The sequence below is a fragment of the Hemiscyllium ocellatum genome, chromosome 11 (assembly GCF_020745735.1).
Source record: "Hemiscyllium ocellatum isolate sHemOce1 chromosome 11, sHemOce1.pat.X.cur, whole genome shotgun sequence".
In the NCBI taxonomy this organism is placed as follows: Eukaryota; Metazoa; Chordata; class Chondrichthyes; order Orectolobiformes; family Hemiscylliidae; genus Hemiscyllium; species Hemiscyllium ocellatum.
This window is the reverse complement of record NC_083411.1, coordinates 26,777,546-26,795,739: the sequence shown is the minus strand read 5'-3', so window position 1 is coordinate 26,795,739 and position 18,194 is coordinate 26,777,546. Positions and strand designations below refer to the sequence as shown.

The window sequence follows — 18,194 nt, the reverse complement described above, 5'->3', positions numbered from 1 at the left end:
TTCTGCTTCAGAAAATTAGCCCCAAATCCATCAGCATCCCTACCTGCTGCCTCAGGAAAGGAAGGTTGTGCAGAATCTTGGTGGACCACTCAGACTTAAACTTTGTTTCATTTTCCACAGCCATTCCATCAACAAGAATCCTTTTATCTTTGCACCATCATTCAATTACTTCCTTGCATCATCCCTTTGCTAAAAGAAATCTATAAGCTAATCAAACTTTTTCCATAGCATTTCATTGTAGATCTAATCTATCACTTCACATCTACTTCCTATAATGGTCTCAATCCATTAAAATATTTGCTCTTTCACTATCTGACTTATTTTCCTTGATATCACCCTCACCTTTACTCCCTCAACTCCCAGCATTGATCTGAACGTACCTGGCGCATAACTGGTTTAACTGCCCATCAACAAATCCAGCTGGAATGTGTAAGGTGTTTCAGACCTCATTTTCCTCTACCTAATTATTCCCCACTCTTGGGTTTTTTTTTCTGAGTTAAGAAAGTAAAATAAATTTTGTTACATCAAGCCTGGTTTCCTCAGAAGTTTCTGTACCAATTGCTACAAAGTACAGTTCACTCAATCCTTCCATTTCAAGTCCTGATTCCTTGCTCCACCAACTCCCATCATCCTGCTCCATTACCTTTCTATATCAGAGAAAATGGACTTTAATGTTCTTTGGGACTTAAGGTGGCACGGTGGCTCCGTGGTTAGCTCTGCTACTTCACTTGGCCAGGGACCCAGGTTTGATTCCTGCAGAGTTTGCACATTCTCCCTGTCTGCGTGGGTTTCCTCTGGGTGCTCCAGTTTCCTCCCACAATCCAAAGATATGCAGGCCAGGTGAATTGGCCATGCTAAATTGCACACAGTGTTAGGTGCATTAGTCAGGGGTAAATGTAGGGGAAGGGGTCTGGGTGGGAAACTCTTCGGAGTGTCGGTATGGACTTGTTGGGCCAAAGGGTCTGTTTCCACACTGTTGGGAATCTAATCAATATATTCACCTTGCCTTCTATTATCTAATCCACTTCAGCAATCTCCTCCTTCTACATCTCTGCACCAGCTTCCCCCACCTCCCCCCCCTTCCTTTTCTGTAACATTGGCCTAATTATTGTTCCCTCAATCATTACTCCACCAAACATGACCACTTTTTCACTTCCTATGCTTCTTCTCCAAATGCAGAACTCCGATATGCAGCAATCTTTCCTTGTCATCTCCCCAATACTTTCAGAAGCTCCACCAAGAAGTTTTATAACCAGGTCATGATCCTTTACCCTTTCTGGATTAACCTTTGTTTCATATTCTGTGAAATATTCAAATCTTTCTGACATTAGCAGAGCCAGAGAAATTGTTCAGACATCAAATTTTGATGAAATTGTAAAAATATGTAAGCAGTAGTCCTGACAGAAAATGTATTGTAATTGGAATTCATAAACACTTTTCTTTTTTCTAGTTCAAAGGAGTGGGAGAAGATTAGCAAGAAGGAGCGCAAAAGAATTGGTACCGACCTTAAGAATGATGGAGAATTCTGGTGAGATGACTCACAACTTAGATATTAGCCTTGGGATCAAATAACCATTCAAATCCAGATTACAAACTATCTCTTTAACTAACAAGTTTTTATTTGCTGGTTCAAATACTATCCAATGAAAAACAAGTTTGTGCTATAGACTGCGCTATGGAATAGTGTAGGATAGATGGGCCTCAAATTGGTTCCATTGAGGGCCGAAGGGCCTATACTGTACTATAATGTTCTATGACTCCTGTTCACTAGGTTTTAGATTAGCTATACATGTAGTATTTACCAGCCTTCATAAAGTAGGGTTGTCAATTTGACAATCTGAGTTTTATCTGGAAAACGTACATAAAGAGGAAATAGAAGTGTGAACCAGCATGAAAGAAGAAAGTATCATTCTATGATTTCACAAATACTGTAGAATTTGTTCTGGACTCTCCCCAAAAAACTTAGATCAAAGAACACAAAAACGCCTCATGTGGCAATTAGGAACTTCATGTTGGTATATTTAAGGGTACACTTTGACTGTAGCTAAAAGAAATTGCGAGATAAATGTCGATGGGGTTTGACTCTATATCAGCTGTGACATTTTTCAATTTCGTGAAAATAAAAATCAACTCCTAGAAGTTAGGGGCAAGTGTAGGCCTCTTGACTCTGCTCTCCCATTCAATAAGATCACGGTTAATCTGATTGAAGCCTCAAATCTACATTTCTGCTTTCCTTTGATAACCTTTCATTCCTTTGCTTAGCAAAAATCTATCACAGCCTGAAAACTATTCAACAGTTGCCAGAGGCCCGGGTTCAATTCCCGCCTCAGGCAACTGTCTGTGTGGAGTTTGCACATTCTCTCTGTGTTTGCGTGGGATTCCTCCGGGTGCTCCAGTTTCTTCCCACAGTCCAAAAATGTGCAGGTTAGGTGAATTGGCCATGCTAAATTGCCCGTAGTGTTAGGTGAAGGGGTAAATGTAGGGGAACGGGTCTGGGTGTGTTACTCTTTGGAGGGTTGGTGTGGACTTGTTGGGCCGAAGGGCCTGTTTCCACTGTAAGCAATCTAATCTAATTCTTCTTCCACCACCTTTTCAGGAAGAGAGTTCCAAAGAGTCATGATCTTCAGAGAGAGAAAATAATGTCTAATTTCTGTAGAGGAGTTTAAGCAGTGAAATCTAAATTCAAAGACATTGATTCCCCATCATTTGTAATCCCAAACTCAACTTTCACCTTGCAAATCTAAATCAAATGGAGTGCTGAAAAGATAGTGGTGTCTATAGAAAAACATTTCAGTGAGTGTCAGTAGTCTTCAGTTGATTTAGTACGTTTATTTTTTTTAACTGTGATGTTTTGTAAGCTACATTTTGGCCCTTGCAGGCCTTTGTTTTCTAGACTCTTTCATGGGTTGTGGACATTGCTGGCAAGAATGGTAATTGTTGCCCTTCTCGAGTCCATTTCAGAGTCAATGATATTTCTGCAGTTCTGGAAGCACAGCTAGGCCAGGTCAGGCAAGAACGGCAGATCTCCTTCCCTGAAGGACATTAGTGAGCCAGTCAACTTTTTAAGGGAACTGACAACAGTTTTAAGGTCACCATGACTGAAACTTGCTTTGAATTCGAGATTTTATTGGGTGACTTTGAATTTCACCAGATGTTCAGAATTGTAGCTGAAATAACTCCACAAAGGCTGGTATCCCATCAGCAAGTGACCCTTTAGTTACATGTGGAAAGTCCTTGTTACTGATGCAGCTCTGAGTATCAGGAATGAACTACCAGAGGAAATAGTAAATGCAGGTACAGTTATAACATTTAAAAGACATTTGGTCAGGTACGTGAATAGGAACGGTTTGGAGGGACATGGGTCAAATGCCGGCAAGTGGGACTAGTTTTGTTTAGGAAACTTGGTCAGCATGGAATAGTTGAATGGAAGGGTCTGTTTCTGTGCTGTATGGCTCTGTGTCTGAACCCCCTGTTTTCATCTGTCAGCTGAGGCTCCCTGGTTGTACCAGATTAACAGCTAACCAGGGAATTCAAATTCTATGAGGTCCACCTGACTAACCTCATTACAGTAGCTTCTGGCACTAATCCAGGAATATCTTCCTTACCTCACTGAACCCATGTGTATAAAAAGCTGATTTTCCAGCATATTTTAGATTAGATTACTTAGTGTGGAAACAGGCCCTTCGGCCCAACAAGTCCACACTGACCCTCTGAAGAGCAACCCACCCAGACCCATTCTCCTACATTTACCCCTTCACCTAACACTATGGGCAATTTAGCATGGCCAATTCACCTAACCTGCACATCTTTAGGTTGTGGGAGGAAACCGGAGCACCCAGAGGAAACCCATATTAGGATATTATTTCAAACCTTGCATCCTTCACACGTGTTCTGGTGTCTGTTCCTAATTGAAACCATAAACGCTGTTGGCCATTTTTTACGGAAGGATTAACTTAGTCAACTTAAGAAAACTCCTTGTTGTGATAAATGTTCTTTAAAAATGCCAGAGTATGGCACAAGTCAATCACTGAATCACAACAGCTGGAGGAAAAGTGCTCTTTATGTTCATCATCTTGTTAATACATCTCTTAAATAGATTTATCTTTCTGGGTTTTTTCCAAGGATGGCATTTGAAGACTGGTATAAATACTTCACCAATGCAATTGTTTGTCGAATAATAAACACCTCTTACCTGAGTATTCGCAAGACATGGGATGAAGTGATACTCCGTGGGGCTTGGAGTAGACACGAAGGCCCACTACTGAACCGTGCAGGGGGTTGTACGAATTTCCTGCATACGTTCCTGCAAAATCCACAGGTAAAAAACCTTAACAGCCCAGTTTGGATGACAGGTACAATATAGGAATGCTTTGCGTCAGTAGAACTAAGTAACACTTCTGTACAGGCATTCTGTGGAACAGTGTAATAAAAGCTTGTGGATGATGTCATGGGAACAAAGGAAATAGGAGCAGGATTGGCAATTCAGCCCTTAGAGTCCAATTTGCCATTTAACGTGATCATGGCTGATCTTATCTTGGTCTCAACTCCACTTTCCTGCCTATTCCCCATAGTCCTTTATCACCTTTTTTTTCATCAGAAACATTTCTATTCCTTTCTTGAAGCTGTTGATTGATTCTGCTTCCAGTGCACACTCGGACTGAGAGTTCCACAGACTCTGAGAGCAGTAGTTTCTCATCCTATCAGTTTTGAACCTACCCCCTCTCATTCAATTTCGATGCCCTGTTGTTCAAGACTGTCCCACAAGGAGGAACATCTGTTCAACGTCTACCTTTATCAATCCCCTTTAAACACTATTTCTTTCCGCATGAGCTCAAACTGACAAAATAAAGGCAATCTCTTATTGTAAACTTGCAAAATGAAATAATTTGAAAAGTCCAAATGTTCTAATGGATAAAATTTCAGAATATAGTCTGACCTTTAACTGAATTAATTGTCACTAAATTGACCATCTCAGTCAGAAAGACATACTGACTTGAGTGGGAGGTAGGAAATGTGTAAAATAGTGACTGTTCTTCTGTTACAACTGAGAGGAATGCACTGTCTTTCTCTCATTCCATTACTCCACAGGTCAGAACATAAATTTAATTATTTAATCCATTTCCCGATATGGACAACAATATGTTTTCTCTACATTAGACTTTGAATATAAAGACCGATCAATCAGGTTTGTTTATTAAAGCACTATGAAGTTGTTGCAAAACAAGATTTACTCAATGAAGATGCAAAACTGGTTAATGCATACAGTCAGCATGTGAAAATGTAAATATTCATTCCCTTAAATAATCTAAAACACACACACTCACACTCGTGCATATACATTGCAGATAATGGGAAGAACATGAATTTCTCTCTACAGAAATTGACTCCAGGGAAAGGAAATCACTTTTGGCCAAGATTAGATAGTTCTTGAGCACGTCATGGGTAAAATGTAAAATGCTTACAAAGCTGTTGTGGAGTTGTCAACTGGGTCTTGTTGGGCACTGCTCATAGATTTTTTGAAGCACAGAAAAAGCCCATTTGGCCATCATGCTTCTGATTTCAAACTCATCTCTCGTCAATTGTGTAAATGTAGTTTCCAGTGCCATGAAAATCTCCCTCTTGCAAGATTTCAGATTGGGTCAGACATGAAGCTGATATATCTACAGCACCTTCAGGTGTTTCGAAGCTTATGGCCCAGTTGGGGGCACAGGTCTATATTTTACAGCCTCCTATCTGGGCAAAAGAAAACATCGATCAACATGATCGAGGGTGGCAGAAACAGTAGCACCATTGAATAGAAAATACGTGAAAACTGAAAATATTTTTCATTTCTCTTTGATATAGTATGTGTTTGATATCACGAAGAAGGAGGATGAAGTGCTTATTTCCATCCAGCAGAGAGACAAACGGATTCACAGGAAAGAAGGCAATGGAAAGAATCTGACCATTGGTTTCAGTATCTTCAAGGCAAGTCTTTAATTCTTTTCATACATTGTGGAAACTGCCTGCAGCAGACACTTACATGGACTTGGATAAAAGAGACAACCAATAGGTGGTCAGACAATGAAAGATTCTCAGTTTTGTTTTGAGATTTGTTTGTGCGTATTTACTTTTGAATGTCAATTAAATTTTCCATCTTCTAGATGACAGGGTAACATTTCATTGATGTCAACCAGTACCTCATGCAAGAGGCCTCATTTGTGGGCGGCACGGTGGCACAGTGGGCGGCACGGTGGCACAGTGGTTAGCACTGCTGCCTCACAGCGCCTGTAGACCCGGGTTCAATTCCCGACTCAGGCGACTGACTGTGTGGAGTTTGCACGTTCTCCCCGTGTCTGCGTGGGTTTCCTCCGGGTGCTCCGGTTTCCTCCCACAGTCACAAAGATGTGCGGGTCAGGTGAATTGGCCATGCTAAATTGCCCGTAGTGTTAGGTAAGGGGTAAATGTAGGGGTATGGGTGGGTTGCGCTTCGGCGGGTCGGTGTGGACTTGTTGGGCCGAAGGGCCTGTTTCCACACTGTAAGTCTAATTTAAACTAATTCTCCACATACAAACCTAAACAGCACTTGTTAATGGACAGCTTGCTTTTGACCTCTCCAGAAGTTTGTGCAGGATAACCTTCCCTCAGATAGTCACTAGATAACAATCAGGTGCTAGAATTTTAAAAGGATTCTTTCCTCTTATGGATGGTAATTGTATGTCCCTTATAATTACTACTCAAATGAATGATGTTAAAATAGTAGCGAGTAAGGATCAATCTTGATTTAGATGACGACGGAATTGTACCATTAAACAAATTGAAAGGGGAAAACAAGCAATTTTAGGAACATAGAAAGCCAGTTGGACCTGAAATTGCCTCTCCCTTTAGGAAAATAAGAAAAGGAGTGGATCATTTAACCTGTTGAACCTGCCCAGTCATGATGATCATGGCTAATCAAAAACTTTTACCTACCCCATCTCCATAACCCTGTATTCCATTGAATCAATGGAATCTTAGAAATCTATCAATGTCTATCTTAAATATACTCATAGACTGAGCTTTCAAGACCACCATGTCGGAGAATTCCAATGATGGATTCCTCTAAGTCATCTCAATCTAAGTGGCATCATTTTTATTTCGAAATGGTGTCCCCTGGTTTTAGACTCCCCAATTAGGGGAAACATAGTGCATCTACCTTGTCACTTCTTTGATATCTTTTGACTTTTAAGTAAGCTGCACATCTCGGGGTATTCCTCCATCTATTCTCTTGCCAGAAATTACTTACTCCAATGTATTCATACATCAAGTCACAGAGCTATTTACAGCATGGAAGGAAGCCATTTATTCCATCCATGCAAGCTATCAGTGGAGGAATCCATTCAATCCAATTCCTCACTTTTATAACCATAGATCATCTGTAGCTTTTGTTCTCTCCAACAGCCTGTCTTAGGAATTAGTTTAATGTTTTAATTTCCTTACTCTATATTTGGCTTGCGAATTTGAACAGCTCATTATAGTAAGCTACTTGTCTGGATCCTAACTTCAATTTGCCCTTTTGCAATTTCTAAAACATACATTACAACAAAGATCTCAAAGCAGGACAATAAATGGACAGACCACCTGGCATCTGCTAATTCCTAAGACAGAAATGATGACAACAACAGATTTATGTAACCTTACAAAGTTCTCCTTACCACCATCTGGGGGCCAGTGCCAAAATTGGGAGAACTGTCAGACAGATTAGTCAAACAACAATCTGAAACAAAATCAGAACTTGCTGGAGAAACTCAACAGATCTGCCAGTATCTGTGTGGAGAAAGCAGAGTCAACATTTCAGGTCCAGTGACTCTTCCTCAGGCAACAGCCTGATATAGTCAAAGTCACGGCATCATACCTTACAGACATTGTCCCAGACACCACCATAACTGGGTATGTCCTCTCCCACAACCAAGAAATGGTAGCACCGTGGTATACAATCAGGAAGAAGTTGCCTTTTGAGTCCTCAACGTTAAGTCTGAGGTCTCATTGCAGATCTAACATGAGCAAGGAAACATCCTCCTGATTACCATGTACCATTCTCCCTCAGCTGATAAATCCGTTCTCCTCCATGTTGAACCACACATAGAGGAAGTACTGAGGATAACAAGGGCTCAGAATCTACTCTGAGTGGGGGAGTTCAATGTTAATTACCAAGACTGGCTCAGTAACAGGACTACTGACCAAGCTGGTCAGCTCTTAAAGGACATAGCTGCTAGACTGGGTCTGCAGCAAGGGGTGAGGGAAGCAATAAGATAGAAAAACATACTTGACCTCATCCTTACCAATCTGCCTGCTTTAGATGCATCTGTCTATGACACGATTGGTAAGAGTGACCACTGCACAGTCTTTGTCCTCGCATTGAAAATGCCCTCCATCACATTGTTATGAGGCACTACCACCATGCCCAAATGGGAAAATGTTCAAACAGATATACCAACTCAAGACTGGGCATCCACGAGGAGGTGTCTAATTGTATTCCAAACACAATTTGCAATTCCTCTGCCTAGCATATTCTCCACTCTACCAATCCCATTAGGCAGGGATGAACCCTGGTTCTGTAGTAAAATATAGCAGAGCATGCCAGGAGCAGCACCAGGCATACCGAAAAATGAGATGACAGTCTGGTGAAACAATAAAACAGGATTACTTGCATGCTTGTATAGACAGAGCTAAGTGATTAACGGATCACATCTAAGACCTGCCGTCACGTCTTGTCCAGTCATGAATGGTGATGGACAACTAAACAATTCACTGGAAGAGGAGACTCTACAAATATTACCATCCCCAAAGTAGGGGAAGCCTAGCAGATCAGTGCAAATGAAAAGGGTTCAGAAAAGATTTACAAGGATGTTGCCAGGGTTGGAGAATTTGAGCTATAGGGAGAGGCTGAACAGGTTGGGGCTGTTTTCTTTGGAGCACTGGAGGCTGAGGGGTGACCTTATAGAGGTTTACAAAATCATGAGTAGCATGGATAGGGTAAATAGACAAAGTCTTTTCCCTGGGGTGAGGGAAGTCCAGAACTGGAAGGCATAGGTTTAGGGTGAGAGGGGAAAGATATAAAAGAGACTTAAGGGGCAATTTGTTTCACGCAGAGGGTGGTATGTGTATGGAATGAACTGCCAGAGGAAGAGGTGGAGGCTAGTACAATTGCAACATTTAAAGGGTCTGTTTCTGTGCTGTACGTCTCTGACTCTATGATAAGGCTAAGAATTTCATAACAATCTCCGATGCCTGACCACACCTCTTCCCTTTACTCTAGAAACTGACAACCACCGTGCCCCCTCTAAACCCGAAACCCACTTCCTGCCACTAGACTTGATGTCCCCACTGCCCCTCATCTGGATTCAATGTCTCCCACCCACTCTCTGAAATACCCCCTATACACTTCATGAGCTACCTGGCCCACTCGTCCCCCTTTTACCTTGGCAACATCTCCCCACCAGCCCACCCTGGCACCCTCCATGCCTAGCACCTATCCCCATCCACTTTGTACAGTACCATTCCAGAACCATAACCTTAACGAGGTACTTATGTTTTTGCAGGAGCTGTGAAAGTGGCTGTCTCTAATGCTGGAATTATAAATTACTAGAATCTAGCAACTGACTGCTCTTAAGACAGGGACATGTTTGCCTTTCCTCAGCTGTCCTGCACTACGTGGGACCTGTCAGAAGAATGCATGGCCTCTCTTACTGAAGGAGCCCTGATCAGAACCTCTTGTCAGAAATTCCGAGCTCCTTTTATGTTTTAACAAAGGAGAGGAGTGACCATCTTCATGGGATGGCCACTCCTTGGAAAGTCCAGCTTGACGGCTCAAATACTCCTCCATGGTGAGGCAGAAGCAAACTGTCTGAGAACAGAAAAGAAACATAACAGATAAACAGCAGGAAATCTGCACCTCTGGGAGAAATCAGTCTATTTAACCTTTCTTCAGTTGTAAATCTCTGTGTTCATCTTTAGGTGGAACTCAACCGAGAGTATAGATTGCACAGTCCATATCAGAAAGTGACTGGGTCAACCTACATTGATAAACGAAGTGTTTCTCTGCGAACATGCCTCAAAAAAGGTCGTTACGTCATCATCCCGAGTACCTTCGAGCCATATGTGGAGGGCGATTTCCTTCTGAGGATCTATACAGACGTGGTGTCTAGATGCAGGTATTCATCAGGAGCCTGGAGATAACACATACTTGCCATAATAACTTAAGAGAATCCTTCTTTTCCAAATTGCACATTCAGAATTTTTCTCTACTTTAATATTTGAACTAATGCCGACATTTATGCCACACAAAATAAGCAGGGCTAAGTAAAATTTCTAATTCACCACGCTGCACACCAATAGGCAGCACCAGTGAAAATGGAATTCAAATTAAATTGTACCAGAATTCCTATCCAGCACAGGAGGAAGCCATTTGTCCCACCTACTCTGATGCTACTCCATCTCTACACTAGGATCCCTTCCAGTCTTATGTTCTAGAGCACTACTTTTACTTTTTGTGTCCTCACCCATCCTCATGCTCTCAACCTTGGACTCTTCAACATAAATCATTGGATTCTTTATCTCTTTCTGCCGTACCAAGTGTAGCTTCCTTGCGAACAATCCATATTCATTTTATCACCAGGAGTCTGGGAGCACCCATGACACTGGCATAGTCTTGAATAATCATGCATACATCATCCAATTTTTCAAATGCAACCATCAATAATTTCTTGATTTTCATGTTGCTTGCATTTGTGTTGTAGACTGAGGCAGAATTCTTGTTAGAGGTGATTTCTGTCAGGTATCCCACAGCAGGGAGTTGGGCAACTAATGATCTTTTTTTTATCAAATTGGAACGTGAAGTAGGAGGCATTGAATATTTCTAAGGCAGAAATGATCAACTTTTGACAGACAGACAAGGGAATTGGATGTAGAAGGGAATGTGGAATTCAAAATGCAAATTGTTTAGCCATGACTTTCTTGAATGGCACAGCAGCTTTAAGGGGCCAAATGGCCTACTTCTGCTCCTCAAATCATATATTTCACATGTCCCTGTTCTCGATCATTTCTGATAACTTACCATTCCTCATGCCTCCACACAATCACTGTTATCAACCATCAATTCTCCCCCACCCTGTCCCCACCTTAGAATCTCCAAATCTCGATGCTAACTGCGGCTATTGGAGATACCATGGCAGTAACTGCAACCTGTATTAGAGTGTGGGAATTGCAAGGGATCAGATGAAATACAATTAACTTTACATCCAACGGGGTCCATTTTAACTTGTTCCACCAGTCAGGACACTGCTAGGATTAGGAGCAACTCGTTTTTACATCCTGGCAGATTTTACTCTTCTTTGAAGTCCAAGGGTAGGATTAGTTATACAGTAACAGTCATAGTCAAACAGCATCAACTCCTTGGCAACTAGTTCACACTGACCATGTTCCCAAATAAACTAGAACCACCTGCCTGCATTTGGCTCATATCCCTCCAAACGTTTCCTGTTCATGTTCTTATACAAATGTCTTTTAAATGTTGTAACTGTACCTGCATCCATCACTTCCTCTGGCAGTTCATTCCACGCACGAACTACTCTCGGTGTTTAAAAAAAAGTTGCTGCTCATGTCCTTTTTAAAACTTTCTCCACTCGCCTTAAAAATATGCCCCCTAATTTTGAACTCCCCCAGCCTAAGGAAAAGACCCTTGCTATTCACCTTACCTCTGCTCCTCGTGATTTTATAAACATCTACAATGCAATCCCTCAACTTCCGATGGTCCAGTGAAAAATGTTACAATCTATTTTTATAACTCAAACCCTCCATTCCTGGCAAGATTTTGTGAAGCCTCTCCAATTTAATAATATCCTGCCTACAGCAGGGTGACCAGAACTGCACACAGTACTCCAGAAGGAGCTTCACCCCAGTCCTGTAGTTGAGTTAAAAAATTAACATTCTGCCTGATCCTTTGGTTTTCCTACCTAGAAGTTTAGTTTAAAATTGTACTCAATGAGCTAGAGCAATTTTTCTGCTGTGAAGAAACCTGCTTCCTTTTGGTCCAAATATCTTCTAGAAACTTCTTCCTGGATGTTTTTGAGGTCTCAGGTTTTCCATATTAAATAGTCTTTTTAAGCTGCTTAGCTCATTTGAATTAATTTTGCCTAGCTGCCTGAGCTTGCCTACTCTGTCTCAGTATAAAACTCATCCTATAAGTCATTCTGGTATAGCGCGGGTTTCATCGACCAAATTGGCTATAATGCAATTGCCAAGTTGTGGACGTAGTTTGGATAACACAAAATTTCTACTGAATGGGTGTAGAGATTTTCTCTAGCGATCTTCTACAGCCCAAATTTCTATTGTGTGAGGTTGCAAAATAACTCGATTGTCATGTTTTAGCAGAACGACCATTTTACCTTATCAAACTCCAGCTGCTCAAGAAGTCTCTCACCAACTCAATTAATAACTTATCAATTCCTCAGAATTTCACATAGCAATCAGCAGCATTGGAAAAGCTAATCAAATGAATTTGGATTGTAAAGTTAATATATTGAGAACAATGTGCTATCAACACTATTCCCACAGTTTCCTGTTGTCTGCAAATTCATAACAACCCTCAATTCCAACCCTGATTCTTATCATTTCTCACTAATAGATCATCAAGAATATTTCACTAACATCTCTTTAACCTCTATAATGTACAAAATGGTATATACAATAGCATTTTAAAATATCTGTGAATTTTGAGGGCTGACTTTGAATGCTGTGCACTATAGTTGTTTCAGTGCCACATCTGCTTCACAGATCCAGTGATTTAGGTACTGTCCCTGAGTCCAATGAACAAATTCACAGCAAACTCCAAGTGGGACCTGTTTTACAAAATGTAGAATTAGCTTATTTCACCAGTCACAGTGTTGAATGCGGTATTCATTTGTTTCACTTATTTGCATAAATCTAGGAAACATAGAAACATCCAAGACAGGAGTAGGCCATTCAACCCCATGACTGATCATCGAGCACAGTACCCTAATTCCACTCTTCACCCCAGGAACGATATCTGCCTCCTATTTGAAAACACAATGTTTTGGCCTCAACCACTTTCTATGGTAGTGTATTCCACAGGCCTACCACTTTCTGGGTGAAGAAATTTCTCTTCATCTCAGTCCAGGAAAGTTTAACTCTTATCATTAAACCATAACCCCTTTTTCTGGACTCCCCCCACCAATGCATCCTGCATCTAACCTGTCTAGTTCTCTTAGAATCTTAGAGGTTTCTATGGGTTCCCCCTCTTTCTTCCTAACTCCAGTTAATACAATCCTAACCAACTCAATCTCTACTCATAGGTCAGTCCTGTCATCCTAGGATTTAATTTGGTGAACCTTCATTTTACTCCCTCTATAACAAAATACATTCTTCCTCAGTAAGGAGATCAAAACTGCACACAATGTTCCATGTGTGGCCTCACTAATGCCCTGTATTAGACACCTTTGTTCCTTCATTTGAATACTCTCTTTATGAAGACCAACATGCAGTTTACCATCTTTACTGTCTGCTGCATTTGCATGTCTACATTCGACAAGGCCACCCACATCTCATTTTACAGATCCCTCTCAATTTATGGCCATTCAAATAATAATCTGCCTTCCTATTTTTGCTGCCAAAGTGGATAATCTCATATTTATCCACATTAATACTGCATTTGCCCATTCTCTCAGCCTGTCCAAATCACACTGCAACATCTCTGCATCCTCCTCACAGCTCACCCTTCCACCCAGCCTTTCGTTAATTGAGATATTGTATTTAGCTCCCTCATCTAAATCTCTAATATACTGTGAATAGCTGGTGTCCTAGTCCCAATCCCTGTGACACACTAGTCACTGCCTGCCAATCAGAAAAACACCCATTTAATCCTACTCTTTCTTTCCTGTCTACCAGTTTTCTATCCACCTCAACTCCAAATCTCATGCACTTTAACCTCTAACATTAATTCCTTACCATAAATCCCTACAGTGTTAAATCCACACTGACCCTTTGAAAAGCATCCCACCATGATCCCCCCTTTCCATGTAACCCTGAGCTAATCTCTTTAGCCTGCATATCCCTGGAAACTATGAACAATTTAGCATGGCCAATCCACCTAACCTGCTCATCTTTGGATTGTCGGAGGAAATCAGAGGATCCAAAGGAAACCCACACAGACACAGGGAGAATGTGCAAACTTCACACACACAGTCACCCGAAGTTGGAATCAAACCTGGGTCCCTGGTACTGTGAGGCTGCAGTGCTAAACATTGAGCTACTGTCCACCACGCCACCCCAAGTGGAAAATTTCTTACGTGGAACTTTGTCAAAAGCCTCCTGAAAGCCCAAATAAACCAAATCTACTGGCTCCGCTAATCAATCCTACTAGGCAAAAGTGAGGACTGCAAATGCTGGAAACCAGAGTTTAGATCAGAATGGTGCTGAAAAAGCACAACAGGTCAGGCAGCATCCGAGAAGCAGGAAAATCGACGTTTCGGGCAAAATCCCTAGGCTCTAATCAATCCTACTAATTACATCACTCACCATTTTACTTTTGTAAATCCATGTTGACTGTGTCTGACTCCACCACTGTTGCTATAAAATCCTTGATAACGGACTCTAGCATCTCCCATATTAGCAATGCCAGACTCGCTGCTCTATGATTCCCTGTTTTCTCTCAACGTCTCTTTTAATTAATGGGGTTACATAAACTACCCTCCAATCTGTAGGAACTTCCAAGAATCTTAGCAGAGGACCGCCAACCCCTTGACACTGACACCTTATTGCACGATTTCATTGCAAACTTAAAACCTAGCTTTAAACATTGAGAAGCCATGCACTATTAATGTACGCTTATGAGCAGCTTAATGGGTCACTACATGTCTGAATAGATTTATTAAAGAATATCTTCAACATTACATGTTTGCTGTAGAATTAAGGATCAAAGTTCAGATTAATACAATTGTCAAGAATATGTATAAATTGTGGAAATACTCTCAATTGCGTCAATGAATGATACTGCATTTGCTGCTGCTTTTTTCTGTTTTAACACTGAATTAATACTATAACACTCCGGAGCCAGATGGTTAATTAGATATCTACACAGAAAATAATTACTGAATCTATTGAAGTCATTACTTCCAAAAGAGAGATTAAACAAATTGTACTGTTTTATTTGTTATTTGCTTTCTTTCATTATTTCATAAATGTTTCTAAGAATAGAGAAATTCTTGACTTGGGTCTTTACATCTACCTTTAACAAAGCAGCTGCTCTTTGCATTTAGTTGCAACACTGTTGACATGTACTGTGGTAAAAGTTTAGGTATTTGGGAAATGGCTATAAATTATTGCCTAAATGCTTAATTAAATCTCATACCTGGTTACTGAATTAACTGAATATTATTTATGATTTTTCGGATGTACTTGACCAATGACTAGACTGAATGATGTGGAGGAACTGCTGTTGGACTGGGATGGACAAAGTTTAAAAATCTCACAACACCGGGTTATAGTCCAACAGATTTATTTGGAAGTAAAAGCTTTTGGAATGCTTATTTGGCAACTACCCGATGAAGGAGCAACACTCCAAAAGCTAGTCCTTCCAAATAAACCTATTGGACTATAACCTGGTGTTGTGTGATTTTAAACTAGACTGTGTGAGGCTGCAGGACACACACTTTCATGCTGGTGATGTTGGTAATAATTTTGAATTGAGCACAATGGCTCCACCAGCAGGCGCTGAGCAGTACTGCAGACATGTGCTCTGGGAATTTAACACCAAGTTCAAGCGTCTCACAACAATCAATTTCCTTTTAAGTGACATACTTTTGACATCTGAATAATATGAAAATTGATAGTTGTATTTTAATGTAATGTTACAATGAATGAAACTGTATCTTAGAATCATAGAATGGTGCCACACACGAGGCCATTTGATCCATCGAGATTACGCCAGCTCTTTCAAAGAACAATCCAGTGAGTCCCACTCCACAGTACTTTGCCCATATCCCTACATTTCTTTTATTCCTTCCAATATTTATCCAGTTCACCAACTATACTAATAATGATTTTTTAAAATGTGGGTGTCACTGACATTGCTCATATCTGTTGCCTGTCCTTAATGTCCTTGAACGGACTGATTTTCTTGGTTATTTCAGAGGGCAGTTAAAAATCATTGCTGTGGGTTTGGAGTCACATGTAGGTCCAGATCAGATAAGAACAGCAGATTTCCCCTCCCAATAGGCAATAATGAACCTTTTTTTAAAAACAATATTGTTTACAATTATAGCTTTTAATTCCAGATTTTATTCAAGTTGAATTTCATCATCTATCATGGTGAGATTCGAACCCATGTTCCGAAGGAAACGCAAACATATAAATAGAAAGCAGGCTACACAACCAGTGCTTCATTCAGAGGCTCATTGAAGATGTTATGGCTCTATGACTCAATGTTACCTGTTATGGTGATGAAACGTCTGAAAATGAACCTTCCAGCTCAGTGAGCAAACCTACATCAAGAATATTTGTCTGCTTCTCCTTCAGTGGATTGGATGGAATAAGTATGCTAAGGTTGTTACAATCTTATCAAAAAGTATCTGATTCTTATCACACAAATCAGGAACATTGCAAACTTCAGCCTCAAATTTCTTTTTCTTTTGATTTATTTCCTCTTATTAATCTCCTATTAATTTTCTAAAGCATAGTAAACACAGCAAGGTGACATGATGCAGGGAATTCTTTAAAGTTTGTTTTGTTTATCTCTTTTGATTTTGTAGTTTTTAAAAATGCGTAATAATGTTCCTTTTTGTGTTATTCATCTCAACAACCACTATTTATTCACGCTATCTTCCCTCCTCCCATATCTCAATTCTGAAAGGTCACTGGACGCAAAGCATTAAATCTAATTTCTCTATACAAATGCTGCCAGACTAGCTGACTTTTTCCAGCAATTTCAGTTTTTGTTTCCTATTTTCTTTTGAACTGTTTAAATAAGCATTTAGTATTTCTTTAGAAATCATTCACTAACAATGCACTATTTGAGAAATGGGTAATTGGAAAGTTTACACTTCATAATAAGAATGTGCCGTAGGTGGAATTTTCTGAGGCAGTTCTTTTGAAGCAATGATCTGTACTATAAATATGAATAGTCTAAGTTGACTCCGTTAGTTGGTGCTCATCATAAGGCAGTGATAGATTTACAGTAGTCATAAACTAATTTCCCCTTGGCGAAGCTTCTCATAAACAGAACAATGAGATAAAAGTGACTTTAATAACATTATTGTCCCCTGGAGATCAACCAAGTTAAAATGATGGTCTGTTTTCATTGACATTCTTGGAGTAGTATCTACTGACCTATTAATATCATGAGCGGTATGTCATTCCACTGCTACAGTGCATGAATTTAAGATTGCAGAATGCTTAATCCTCAAAATGGTATTGTGTGATGCATCATGGTGCCAAATGACAGCTACAAGAAGTTAGGTAGGCTCATAGCAAAACTCTGTTTACTCTTCTATAATCTTTCAATTGTGCCGATAGGAATAAATGCTCACAAACACATATACTCATGAGGTCTTTGACCTCTGAACTATCAGAGGAGTTACTCCACTAATCTATAGTTGAGATTGTGGCCCTGATTTCAGTTCCTAGTTTGAGTTTCTGAACTCTGTAAACCTGATTTCTAAAAATGGCCACACCCCATCCTATCTTCAGGCGAGTTTGGAGTTGATTGGGTGACTTGTAAAGAGCTGAAAATGTGTTGCTGGAAAAGCGCAGCAGGTCAGGCAGCATCCAAGGAACAGGAGATTCGACACTTCGGGCATAAGCCCTTCTTCAGGAATGAGGAAAGTGTGTCCAGCAGGCTAAGATAAAAGGTAGGGAGGAGGGACTAGGGGGAAGGGCGATGGAGATGCGATAGGTAGAAGGAGGTCAAGGTGAGGGTGATAGGCCGGAGTGGGGTGGGGGCGGAGAGGTCAGGAAGAAGATTGCAGGTTAGAAAGGCGGTGCTGAGTTCAAGAGATTTGACTGAGACAAGGTGGGGTTGGGGGGGGGGGGGGTGCGAAATGAGGAAACTGGAGAAATCTGAGTTCATCCCTTGTGGTTGGAGGGTTCCTAGGCGGAAGATGAGGCGCTCTTCCTCCAATCGTCGTGTTGTTATGGTCTGGCGGTGGAGGAGTCCAAGGACC

The 18,194-nt window shown here is 40.7% G+C and overlaps 1 protein-coding gene across 1 annotated transcript in view; it reads left to right on the top strand.

Moving 5' to 3' along the window:
• LOC132820142 (calpain-5-like) overlaps positions 1-18,194 on the top strand; it is a 153,770-nt gene that overhangs the window by 115,310 nt on the left and 20,266 nt on the right. Inside the window, exons 7-10 of the mRNA XM_060832083.1 lie at positions 1,451-1,528; positions 4,123-4,318; positions 5,845-5,967; positions 9,976-10,172. Coding sequence (XP_060688066.1) covers positions 1,451-1,528; positions 4,123-4,318; positions 5,845-5,967; positions 9,976-10,172 — 594 coding nt within the window. The remainder of the gene's footprint in view (positions 1-1,450; positions 1,529-4,122; positions 4,319-5,844; positions 5,968-9,975; positions 10,173-18,194) is intronic.